The sequence below is a fragment of the Festucalex cinctus genome, chromosome 2 (assembly GCF_051991245.1).
Source record: "Festucalex cinctus isolate MCC-2025b chromosome 2, RoL_Fcin_1.0, whole genome shotgun sequence".
NCBI lineage: Eukaryota > Metazoa > Chordata > Actinopteri > Syngnathiformes > Syngnathidae > Festucalex > Festucalex cinctus.
This window is the reverse complement of record NC_135412.1, coordinates 15,956,405-15,969,768: the sequence shown is the minus strand read 5'-3', so window position 1 is coordinate 15,969,768 and position 13,364 is coordinate 15,956,405. Positions and strand designations below refer to the sequence as shown.

The 13,364-nt window shown below is 40.6% G+C and overlaps 1 protein-coding gene across 1 annotated transcript in view; it reads right to left on the bottom strand.

Moving 5' to 3' along the window:
• Window positions 1-1,107: 1,107 nt before the first annotated feature.
• mical1 (microtubule associated monooxygenase, calponin and LIM domain containing 1) overlaps window positions 1,108-13,364 on the bottom strand; it is a 28,914-nt gene continuing 16,657 nt past the window's right edge. Inside the window, exons 14-24 of the mRNA XM_077513253.1 lie at window positions 11,205-11,317; window positions 10,897-10,962; window positions 8,068-8,296; window positions 6,969-7,051; window positions 5,536-6,256; window positions 3,940-4,061; window positions 3,755-3,868; window positions 2,965-3,058; window positions 2,582-2,675; window positions 1,924-1,997; window positions 1,108-1,787 (exon numbers count right to left, since the gene is read on the bottom strand). Of these exons, the coding sequence (XP_077369379.1) occupies window positions 1,594-1,787; window positions 1,924-1,997; window positions 2,582-2,675; window positions 2,965-3,058; window positions 3,755-3,868; window positions 3,940-4,061; window positions 5,536-6,256; window positions 6,969-7,051; window positions 8,068-8,296; window positions 10,897-10,962; window positions 11,205-11,317 (1,904 nt within the window). The 3' untranslated portion in view covers window positions 1,108-1,593. The remainder of the gene's footprint in view (window positions 1,788-1,923; window positions 1,998-2,581; window positions 2,676-2,964; window positions 3,059-3,754; window positions 3,869-3,939; window positions 4,062-5,535; window positions 6,257-6,968; window positions 7,052-8,067; window positions 8,297-10,896; window positions 10,963-11,204; window positions 11,318-13,364) is intronic.

Below are 13,364 nucleotides of genomic sequence, written 5' to 3'. Positions count from 1 at the left end.
AAACATACAAAAACAGTATAAAATGACTGGCTCATCACTGCTTTGTCATAAAATGTTCTATGTTATGGCTAAAAATGCATTTTTGTCTTTTACTGTGCATTCGAATAGGGTGCCATGGCTGCTGCTCTAAAAATAATATAAAAATAAAACTAGTTTCGTTTTTTTTTTTTTTTTTTTGTTTTTTTTTTATTGTGTATGAGAGACTTTTTAAAAAGCAGCTCTGGAAACAAAAGGCAAACCCACAATACACTATGTCAATGATTTGCGTTTGCATGGGGAATTTGCGCCCCCTGGTGGAGTCACACTTAGGACTGGTCTTGAGCATCAAGCACACGTTATGGGAGCAAATCGATTCGGATCATCCGATCCAAGGAGTTAAAAAAGATCAAAGAAGGCCCGACTTTTTTTTACATTTGACAAACTTCTTAAGTGAACAATTAAATCCTTAACAAATGAAAGCAAACGTGCTGCAAAGGCAAATCGATTTTAAGAAGATGCCCATCAGGTTATTTTTCATGTGTGCAATGACAAATATATTTTTGCATTTTAATATGAACTGAAGCATGAGAGGAGGGAAACAAATACTAGTTTATAAGACCACACACTCACAGGGGGGGCAAAGTACTCACTCTGAAGAAAAAAAATAATACTGGAAAAGTAGGGAAATTTTTTTTTTTTTTAACTCCTGCCCTTCAAGGTGGAGTCTGCAACTTTTTTTTCCCCCTGACAAATAAGTGATTAGAAATTGGAGTCAACTGAGACTTATATATTAAAAAAAAAAAAAAAAAAAAGTACAACGTTGTCCTTTAATTAAAAATGTACAGACTGACTTTCAAATAGACAAAAAACAAACAAACACAAAAACAAGCGGGAATGATAATCTGGATCTCCTGCATGAGGTCTTGTATACTTCAATATGAAAATAATATTTTGATTATAATTTGTATTGTCATTTTTGGATTTATTGTTTTCTGTTCAATCGTATGTACTTCGTTACAGCTGTTTTTTTTCTTTTCTTTTTTTTTTAAAGTGCTCTACAAATAAAGTTAAGAAAAGTAAATATAAATAATTACAGTGGAATCTATTGGACACCATCACAATGAAAAATTATTTTCCAGATATACTTTATTTTGATTGTGACCACTTGATATTGGGCAGCATCAGTCCAAACGACATTGCAATGTGATGAAGTGCTGAGAATAAATGGGATGCAACAACTGAAAAGCCTTTTAGTTCCACCATCCCGTAACTTTTATTGACTAAACAAATGAGTAGCAAACAAAGCGTGTGGCTTGTTTTTCAGTCAACGACGACGTGAAGGCCTTCATCTTACAAGGCTGTCGTCTGGCGCTGCTCTGCCGAGACGGCGCGTTTACCACACAAATCCAGGTCACGTCCCTCGTCGGGCTGCTGATGATTATCCGCCGTTTGTGCATCATCATCATCATCATCATCATCAGATGATGTCTCCCCCTGGTGTGGTCGGAAACCGCTTCAGTCAGCTCCTCAGTGTAGAACCTTCTTTGGCTTTGCAGCATTTGTGTTTCAAGTGCGAACGTGCCCGAAAGAGCTTTTTTCCAAACAATTTTTTTGTTACTGCCAGTGAACCTGCCCTTCTGCCTTGGAATGGCGCTTGGCCTCCATGATGGAGCGGACCTGTCGCTCCTCGTGGATCTCCTTCAGCCTCTTCTCCTCCAGGAAGGACACCAGAGAGTCACGCATGTCCACCACCTCGATCATCTGCTGCAGCACGCGCTCCTCTTCTGCCTGCTGCTCGGCTGTCTTGTCTGATAATAATAATAATATTAATAATGCATCAGATGCACGCGAGACAAAAAAAAAAAAAAAAAGACGAGTTACAACCAAGTAATGACGTGCCCTTGTGACGGCTTGCAGATGCGCATAAATAATCAACGTACGTACCACTCAAGTCCATGTATTTCCTCAGCTCCAATTCCAGCATGCTCTGTTTGTCTTCAAGCATCAGTTGTTGCGATCTGGGACAACAAGCAACGTGGAAATTAGTGAAAGTGGCAGCTAAACGAAGCAGACGTGCACGTCGCAGGAACGTTGCTCAGCACTCCCGGTGTGATCCAGCTAAAAGACTGTCTGTAGTGCCAATTAAGACAGCTGAAGTTTTGTGAAGGCACTTGACATGTTGAGCAAATCGCTCCTCACATAACAACAGGGTATTCTGTTGGCTCGTTTGCAACGCCAGGTGGGCATTCGTGGTCGCACTCTAAGTGGCTTACATCCTGTTTTGCAGACAGAATTTTTTTTGGGGTCGGCTTGGTTACTCTGCCCCACTTTCGTATGGTGTTCTACAGGGTTCAATGTTGGGGCCCCTGCTGTTTTCATTGCATTTGCTGTCCCTGGGTCCCATCATAAGAAAACAGGGGATTTTCTTTCCCTGCTATGCGGATGACAGACAGATTTAGGTCCCGCTGAGCAAGAAAGACGCTTTCTCATTGAGGGCACTTTTGTCCGTGAATTGAAAGAGGGAATGAGAGATTAAACGAGGAAAGGAGGGACGATAGATAAATGAACCCAACAACAGCCAGGTGCTAAGGTGCACACTTACGCCACCATGAGGTCGGACTCCTCGGAGACCAACGCGTTCTTCTCGTGGACGAGCTGGATCCATTCCTCGATCATGTCAGGGGAACTATCCGTCTCTGCAAGCGGGAAAAAAAAATAAAATAATTCTATGAGGTTATAAACATGACAAGATGACGAGAGGGCTAAAAACATTTGGAGGTTGCGAACAGTCAGTCATCAGTTTAAAATCTCAACAAACATCTTTATAAAAATAGCTTAAGCCTCCCACAAGCTTTAAAACACATCAAAACTTATTAAAACACTTTTTTTAAACACATTGCAAACTTATTTGACTCCAAAAAAATGCAAGTATAAAGTGAATCAAACATACGCCACACTAATGGCTGAAACAAAAACGTTTCTTACGAGCTTCTCCTCGTAGACTTCGTTCAAGCGCAACGCCTTTCTGCTCCAAATCGCGGAAGGTCACCTCGATCTCTTCCAGCCGTCTCTGGATCGTCTGACACAAACAAAAAGGACAAAATTGTGCTGTGTCAATATGTCACAAAATTTACACATTTTAATGACCCCGATCATGGGCAACACAGTCGTGTAGTAGTGGTTATCAAAAACAAACAAACGTTTTTATTCCAAAGAATATATATTTCACATTATTCTAACATTACGCAGCTTGAATGCGTGATCAAGTCCAAAGTGGTCTGGTTTCCCGCAAAACACCGATTTGCTGACCAAAGAGTAGAGAACTGTGACTTTGACACTCATGTTTTGCTTTTGTGACCTTAAACTACAAAAACAATACAGACTGGTTTCTATTGGCAAAGTAATCGCATATTTACCGCTACAACTAAGAAGGTGCGCCGATCTCAAATCAAAAGCGATGCAACACCGCCATCTACTGGCATCTGTTTGTCATCACAGTTTCATAGCGGCTTGAATTTCACATACAAGCCAAGCGAGACCTGATGCGCGCCTACCTGATGAAAAACGCACTTCAACATCATTTTGGTTGGTGGCAGTAAACTTCAAGTCACGTACAAATGAGTTGAAACTCAAAACCAAACATTTAAAAATATCGGATGCAAATGTATTCATTAAACTGAAACGAGGCAGTGATTCTGGGAGGAGACCGCATAGCACAAGCACACTTAAGAATCCTTACAATTCAAATCAAAAAGACGGCAGACATCACACTCACTTGTGCTTGCCGGAGCCGCTGCAACTCGCTCATCTTGGCTCGCCGCTCCAGCGTCCTCATCTTTATCATTTCCAACTTCTCCGCTTCCGCCGGGTCGGCCGCGAGCGTCCGAAACTGTAACATCCTTACTGTGAGCGAGCGCGTGGCTTCATCAAATGCGACAATTCGAATCTAGTCGTCCTTGCCTTCTCCCCCGATAGGTTGACGTCGCCCGGGTCCAACATCTCGTCGTCGTCGTCGTCCTCCTCCTCCTCCCCCTCGATGCCTTCTTCCACGGAGGCGCTGTGAACGTGCCTGAAGGTGGTTTCTGTGCGGGAATGAGACACAAAAACAAGTTTGGTTGCCTGCCTGCAGCTTCCAGTACGTTTACACTGAGCCAGTGCTCATCAGTTTGCCTTTGGCTTCACACTGTGGAAGAGAGCCAAACCACAGCTCATGCCATCCGATAGACGTTTTCAAATGTAGGTACTAGAAGTAAAAAGTTGTCAGAAAAATCGTCAAGTATAGAATGCTGAATCAGGGGTGTGTAAAAATACTGATAAATCGAATCAATATGGATTAAGCAACTCCTCTGAGTCAATTTGACTCCTGAACAGTAGCGGGACCTTTAGTCTTTCCTTCTAACAAGTGTGTAGAATGTTTCAATTTTCATGGACTGAATTAGTGCCAGTGAAGAGGGGGAAAAAAAAAAGCCTGGCAAGATTCGGATACTCTTGGCAACTCTTGGACCGCCAAAAACGTTTAATAACGATTAGTAAAATCACAATGTATGCCGCCATAAACGTTAAATGTCAACTACGTTTTTTGCTTTGTTTTGTTTTTGTTTTTTTTTATCAATGGGCACTTCATCTAAGTGCAGCGCGCACTGCCTGGTCAATGAGTTGTGGAATCAAAAACACTCACTACGTATGACCAGCAGATGGCAGAATTGTATCTCTTTCCAATGGGCTGCCGGTGTATGAAATTACAATGAAACATGATGAAATCTGATGAAATGGAACATTTCAAGGATGACGAAAATGATCAAAGCCTTTGTCATTATTATTATTATTATTATTATTTTTGATAACGTGTGGCAGTGAAAGAGTCGGAAAGAATTCTGACTGAAGTCGGAATTCTCACTTTAAAGTGAGAATTCTGTGAATAAAGTGAGAATACTCAAGTTTAAATGGAGAATTCTGAGTCAGAATTCTCACTTTAAAGTCAGATATCTGACTGTAAAGCGAGAATTCTAAGAATAAAGTTAGAATTCTGCCAAAAAAAAAATTCTCTCTTCACTGGCCCTAATCCTTTTCCGTAGATTTTTCTTTGTTCATTCACGGAAAAACAAACAAATTGCTCTCTGACTTCAGCCATGAGAGTCCAATTAATTGTTAATACATTCATATGTGCTATTTACTGGCCAATCACGTTGCTAGCATTCCTTCAATAAAGCAAGTCGCTTTTGTGCACCCTTGAGGGAGAACGATTAGTTCTGACGAGCGCTGGTTGACTTCATGAAATGAGCGAACAATATTGACTTTAGTGTAGACATGGAGTTGTGTAAAGTCAGTTCTGTTTTGCTGTATACTGCATTTGAAATGATCCCAAACTTTGGACATTCTCTATTTTGTTTTGTTTTTACACACTCGTTCCTCCTGGCTTGTGACTATCATGCTAACTTATTTGTGCAGCAAAAGTCCACAAGGGAAGATGATGACTACAAAGAAGTATGAAAGCAGAGACTTTGCATATTTTCTAACGATCATGTTTGCAAGTCTAGAAGAGGACTTTTTACTCACCCGCTTTCCCGGGCTGATGAACGCTGAGCCGCGCGTCTCTTCCGATCCGGGGCGAGGAAAGATTCCAGGGTGAGAACTTGGATCGGATTCTGGGCTGTCCGGCGGGCGTCTCTTTCCTCCGGAAGCATCGCCTGTTCCTCTTTTCGCGAACGTGACCGGCCGTGCTGACGCTCCAGTAGGATTCCTCTTCTTGGCCGTCCTGCGCCTTAGGAGGACTCGCGCCTCGCGCCGTCGCCGAGGATGAGGAGCAGGACGAAGACCCGCCGGGGGTCTCGGAGTCCGAATCGGCGGTGAAGGTCAGGAGGTCGACCAACTGGCTTTTCTCCTCGTCGCTCAACTTGAGTTTGCGCAGCGATTGCTTGGGCCGCAAGTCGGGAGCAGTCTCGGCTGTCTCTTGCGCGGTTTGCGGCGGCGGATTGTTTTTCGGACTCGAGGGGATTAAAACGCAGACGGTGCGAGGCTTCGCCACTGGAGGATTGGGCCGGGGGGCGGGGACAGTCTGCCGGGAGTAACGGGGCTTGGGGACGGGGGGCGGTTTGTCCGGCAGCTCGACGTCCACACGCCGGTCGGTGTCGGAGGGAGGTTCTTCTTCAGGGTCGGCTCGTTTGATGGAAGGTGACGATTTTGGAGCGAGGCGGTCTGGCGGGTGCTCGTCCTCGTCAGACGGGGATGGCATGTGACCCTCGCTGGAAATTCCATTCTCTAAATTTCCTTTCCTGTCCTACGAAGACAAAAGGCATGGAAAAGATGTAGCCCGCTGTACACCAGGGTTACTACAGTTTTGGAATTTTCATTTTAGTTTTTATTTCGTTTTGAGATTTGCTTTTAAATTTAATTAGTTATAATTAGTATTCAGGGTGGTTCTATTAGCTTTTATTAGTTTTAGTTATTTAATAAATGCTTAGTTTTAATTTAGTTTTAGTTAAAAAAAACTGTATGACTTATGTGCAATATTTAATAAACACCATGGGAGCGACGTCATCTTGATGACGTCACTTCTTGTGACGCTTTCAAACGTCCTTATTCCGGTTAATATCAAAATAAATCTACTTAAAATCACATTTAAAATCATCCATAAATGCTCATGCATTAAATTACAAAAGAATAAAAACAAAGCACATTTTTGCTCTAATTATAGTTAATTTGAGTTAGTTTTATAAACATAAAATGTAGTTTCAGTTGAAAAAAAATAAATACATAATTTAAATAGATAATGTGTGATTGTGTTTGTTTTACGTTTAGTTTTCCAGTAAAGCATAAAGTGCTTGTGCCAGTCATTGTGTACGTGTCGAGAATTTGTACCCGCTGGACAATATTGTGGAATCAGACGGTTTTGATCTTTAAGCAAGAGCACAACAAAATGACTCGTTTGTCAAGCAGCTGTGTTTGGGTCAGAAGCAGAAAAGCCAAGGAACCATAGTTGCGTCACCCACCTTACAAGACGATATTCCAGCGGCGTCTACCAGCTCTTCAGCGTCTACCAGCTCTTCAGCGTGACGCTCGCAGTAAAACCTCCCTGAGGGGAATCAAGTAAGAAATAAAATCACAGTATTGTGCCAAAAAAACTAACAAAAAACAGGCCTGTTTCTATTCTGTTGCCTTAAATTATTTTATTTTCCTTTGAGCAATCAAGAATCAGCAAGCAGCAACAGACGTGGGAACAAGGAGATGGCACAAATAAAGCTTTGAAGCTTTATTATTATTATTTATTTTTTAAAGCCTCGCAAGTAAATAATAGAACCCTATTTGCATGAATTCATAACTTCCCTCCGGAGTTAGCATTTTGATGCTTTTATTATCATCCTTTAGGCATGGGGGGTGGGGGGGGGGTTAGCTTATTTCCTTCAAATTCCCATGTTCAGTGAGTTACTTTTTTCAAGATTTTAAATTACCAGGTTTAATTATTTGTCATCTGCTGAATAAAAAAAAACAAAAAAAAACAAAAAAACAGCAGCACTAAGAAATAAACAATATTGACGTTTGAAGTGTTTATTTAAGAAAACAATGAGCTCCAATTTGGAACAAGTGTTGATGAGCTTCACATATTGTTGCAACTTCCTGTACACTGCCACCCATTGGTCAGACAATGTCATTGTGGCAAAAGTCCTCAAACCCAACATGATGAAAAGCTGGCAATTTTTGGCTGATCAAATGATGTTTTTTTTTTTTTTTTTTTTTTTTTTTACTTATTACATTGCATTTAAACTGTATCGGAGAGGTAAAAATGCCTTTAAAAAAAACAAAAAAAAAAACAACAAAAAACAAAACAAAAACAAACATGGTCCCTATAATAATAATAAAAAATAAAAAAAAGTCCACCTATTGTTGTGGGTACAACAGGGGTGGTAATTACTCTGACTGACCGGCCATGTTTGTTCTCACAACAGTTAAATCTTCCATCTTTGCTCACCGTCTTCCAACTACAAAGCCCATATTTTTCCTTGCAGAAACTGCATCTTTTGTCTTTTAGACAGCCAAAATAGTACCAGCATGTCTGTCATCCAAATATGTACAAGTATTTGGACAGGTCACCTGTGTCCTGACGGAAGGCGTAGTCTCCGAGTCGCAGCGTGACGCCGCAGCGGTGGCACGTGAAGCAGCCGCGATGGAAGAACTTGCCCTCGGCGCTGATGCGCTCTAGCACGTAGACGCGACCGTCGCAGAAGTAGCACGCCTCGCTGTTGGCCTGCGACGCGCAAGCCGGCTCGGGCTCAACGAGTGCTGGAGGAGGACTGGGCTCAGGGGGGGTCAGTGGCGCCGCCTGAGATGTGAAGAAGGGGATCAGAATGCAGATGGAAGTTCAGCAGCAACAGAAACAAAAACCAAAAACATTTAACCTCAGTTCAGGCAACAAGTTCCACAATTTGTCAACAAGTGACATTTCCCTGCAAAACAATCCATTTCCATTTTAAAACCATAGGAATGAATGAATCAATGAACATGTAAACAAATCGCTCCCAACAGTTCTCTACAGCAAGGTTACTTTAATTAACTGAACATAATGAAAAAACAAAAACGAAATAGTTTAACGAAATAAAATAAAAACAAAAATGCTTTGTAAAAAACAAAATCTATCTGAAGCTACATTTTATGTTTACAAAACTAACTAAAACTAACTATAATTATAGCAAATAGAAAAACATGATATACGATACTGTTGCTGAATATACAGATATCGATATTATTGCCATATTTAACATGTGCCTACAGAAATGTCATTTTTATGATCTAATGAAAGAATTAAATTTTTTCATGCGGCAAAATTAGCAAATTGACTGTGTTCTTCGTTAATTAATTTGAATTATCTCTCGATAATATTCAACTATTGCACATGTGGTGAGATCCGGTCCTCGAGGGCCGCAGTCCTGCAGGTTTTGGATATATCCTTTCTTCAAGCAAGCTCTGCAGAAGCCTGATAACGAGCTTGTTAATTGGAATCCTGTTCATTGGAATCCGCTGCACTTCGAGTATGGAAATCTATCAAACCTGCAGGACTCCGGTCCTCGAGGACCGCAGTTTGCCACCCTTGAATTATTGGATGGCGGAGCACATTTTGGTTAGCGTCTGACTGGTCAAATTGGGATAAAAGCATCAAATTCTACATGAAACTTATCGCATGTCTTTGCGATATGTGTTGTATGGGCCAATATCGCAATCTCAATATTTTTTCGATTTATTGTGCAGCCCTAATAGCAAAAATGTCCTCTGTTTTAGTCTTTAGTAATTAATTTAATACATGAGCCTTTGGGGATGATTTTATATGTGATTTTAAGTAATTTTTTATTTTCTTTTTAACTCTTTGACTGCCAAAAACGTTACAGAACGTTGAGTAAAATCACGATGTATGCCGCCATAACCATTAAGTGACGCCAACTACTTTTTTTTTTGTGTGTGTGAATATAACAGTGGTCAGTGCAACGTCCAAGTGCAGCACAGCCGGGTCAATGAGATGTGAAATCAAAAACACCCACTAACTGTGGCCAGCAGATGGCAGCGGTAGCTGCTCGGGCCCTAACTAGAGCTGCGAATTACAATGAAACGTGACTCAATCTGATAAAATGGAACGATTTCAAGGCTGACGTGAATGATCAAAGCCTTTGTAACATTAAACCTAATTTGACGGAGCGTCACTAAACAAAAAATATTTGTATCAAAGTCACTGTTGTGGAGAAAATGTATCTTTTCTTCTCAATTTCCGCTCAATGTCACTCAAATGACCTATTTTCAAATGGTGATTACTAAAGAACGGAATAAGGTAGAAACACACTTTTTTTCCTAATGAAAGAATGGAATGCCATCTTTCATGTGGTACCCATGTTGTTTATGTAACAAAAAGAACACAATATTCTGTTTGCTTCGAAAAATGAGTTAAAATGCTCGAAATCCGCTGTCATTGGGGGTTGTTTTTTGATAACGTGTGGCAGTAAGAGTTATTAATTAACCGGAATAAAGATGTTTGAAAGTGTGGTACATAGAAGTGACATCATCTCGCAGCCACCAATAGAAAAGCAGATGATGTCGCTCCCATTGTGTTTTTAAAATATTGCGCACAATACACATTTAAAAAAAAACAAAAAAACAAAACAAAAACAAACTAATACTGAAACAAACTAAAATTAATCATTTATTAAATAAAGTAAGAAAAACTAACAGAACCACCTTGAAAACTAATTAAAACTAACAAAATTTTAAAAATATAACTCAACGAAATCAAAACTAACTAATATGAAAAATTCCAAAACTATAATAATAATAATAACCCTGCTCGACAGTAAACTGAAATGTTCAACATTTCTTCTGCTTATCTTTCTGTTAAATTCAAACAAAAACATGCAGGGAGTTCCAGGCATTTTGGCTCTGCTGCAATAACCCATAAATTAGGCCAGTTAAAAATAAATAAATAAAAAGAAAGGCAGTTGCTGATGTGCGTCAACATGACGAATATCGGCACAGATAATCTGCCCAGCCGATTGGTCTATCGGATCCCTGCATCGGTTTGAAGGTCTGCTGCACAATCAACAATCGCAAACAAATTACTGTCCGCAACTATAACCTGCCAAGCACTTATTGGGACATTTTGAGGTGTATTATAAACACATTATGAACTCATTGAAGCGAAAACAAAATGTCGCAAATGCTTAGGCAGAAGAATGTGGCCGGTGGACCTCGAATTTGACACTGATGCTGACTACATCATCAAACATCTATTAAAAAAAGGAAAATAACACGTGTCAGTTACTTTTGTCAGTAAAGTCATGAGCAGAATTTAAGCAGTAAAAAATGTGAACAGATCATTTTGTTTGTATTTGCGTTTTTAGTTGAGGAAGCTGGCAGAAACACGGCGAATGAATACAAACTTACACAGTCGTCCTCTCCCATCCTTGTCTCGATTTCTCTTGTTTGCTCCTTCTCAGCTGCCAGTTTCTCCTGTGGATGAAATCCGCTATCATGTGATGACTACCAACACACACACACGCATTCATGAAGACGTTATTTTCATGACTAACTGAAAATGCATTCCGCTGAAATGTCTGCGCTTTCGCTGCTCAGCAGACGAGTCGCAAGCAGCTCAAAAAGTCGCAATGAAGGTCGATACTCGTGAAAGGCAACACGCCTGACAGCAGTTTCATCTTGGACTTAATGCGTGCATGTGTGTGTGTGGTGTGTACCTTGCGCCTTTGCAGGGAGTTGTGCTTCAGCCTGCTGAGGAAAAAGACGGCAGATTGCGTCTGGGAGAGAGTCAGAGGCTTGGACAAAGTCAAGAAGCCTTTGGGCTCGGGAGCTGAAAGGCAGAAAAGAAAAAGAGGAACGAAAACGTTAGGCAAGCGCTGCCTCCACTTTATCGTTTCACAACACCTTCAAATGTTGGCCTGCCTGCAGCGCTGCACTCTCGAGTATGCCAATAAAATGAGCCCTTCTATGCAGAGGATCATGAATATATGATAGTGACAACTTATTGTCCTTCTACAGGTTTGCAATCTTTTGCTCTGTTGAAGTACTGCAACATAGATGCTAATTAGCATTAACTCATTTGTTCCCAATAACTTATAAATACGTTTTTTTTTAATGTTCTAAGTGTCCCAAAGACATATTTATACGTTTTTTTTGTTTTTTTTTTAATGCTAGAGCATACAGAAGGCTTTGATGAGCCTCTCAACTGCAAAGAATTATTATAATAGAGTTATTACACAAACGGCCAGCAGGTGGCAGCAGAGCAAAGGAGATCAACCAGGGTCACGATGAAAAAAGCTCAATTACTCAATTTTAAATAGATTTGTGAAAATTGATGAAACATAGCTATATTCTAATGCTAATTGCTGCAAAACAGAAACAGAAATATACTTTATTTTCCTGATGAAAGAAGAGATTGTAATCTTTCTTTTGATAGGTTCCATGTTTCTATAGCAATAGAAAAAAATATTCTGTGGGCCTTGCAAAATCAGTCAAAAACCAGTAAAACAGCCGGGAGCGAATGGGATTGCTTCTGTGAAAATGGCTGGAAGCGAAAGAGTTAAGCTAGCAGGGGCTTTCCAATTTATTATTTCTTCAATCTTGCAACACAGATGCTAATTAGCATTAAGCTAGCAGGGCCTTTCTTTCTATTTTATTATTTATTTAATCTTAAAGTATTTTATATTGTAAGGTATATTTACATTTTTACAATTTTAGTCCGTACATTTTATTTAAATGACATCTTTAATATTTTCTTTCAAATGCCGTTAATTTTTGTGAGATAACTTTATTGAACAATTGTAAACGAACAATTTCCAGCCAATCCTGCATCTTGACATCATCTGTAGGCGACCCCGATACAATCTGGCAGCCCGATCACATCTGGTACCGACACCAGTTCAAGTGAATGCCAACTGCTTTTCTTAGTGACAGACTAATTCAAGTTTCGCAAAAAAAAAAAAAAAAAGTCCAAATCACATCTTGCATAAAATTAACAGTGATATCAATCAATCACTCACTCAGCTCATCAGTACAGCACTAAAAAAACGATTCTACGCACAAGTAGGGGACGAAACATTCAGCTGTCAATGAACGATCTTGTCATGTCATAAACGGCCGGCTGCCGGTCCACTTCAGAACCAAACTCCACCGCCGAAGATTCCCGGCAAATGACGGCTGCTCGCAGCCTGATCAGCCGATCCCGAGCGGAGCATCACAGAGGGACGGCGAGCAGCGTGCCTGTTTGGCCTCAGTCACAACTGGAACAATTCAAACACACTCTCCATCTTGTCAAAATTCATCCTCGGGGGAGTGGAGGGAGGAAAAAAAAAAATCCAGCACAGGCTCTCATCCCATCAGAGCCTGACGGGAGAGTTCCACGGCAAATGCTGCGCTGAGGAGAGCAGCAGCAGCAGCAGCAGCAGCTGAAGACTGCACTTGAGCTCAATGAATTATGGGTAATCAGCTCTTAAAGAACCAGTGTCCCGACGACGCACGTTTCAGTGGGAGGACGAAAGCGCCTCAGCCTTTGCTGAGTGTGTTAGCGAGCGAGTTGTGTAATAAGAGAGATGAGAGACAGTGCAGTCACCAACTGCCGGCTTGGCCATCTCGAGCAGAAGCTTTCACATGACTTATTTAATGGGGGAAAATAAAATAAAATAAAATCGCTTTCTGCATTTTTGATGGCTTTGTTCAAGACAAAATAAGGCTTAAGCACAAGAGAAATGCGCTTTAGTGGTGTTCTATACCACCCATTTCCTTTCCAATTAAATTCAAGCTGCTATAGGTGATACTGATTTGTCCCAATAAACTTAACATGTCGGGTAAATTGAAAAAAAAAAAAAAAAGGAGTGTATATCCAGTTATAGCTTCATAAA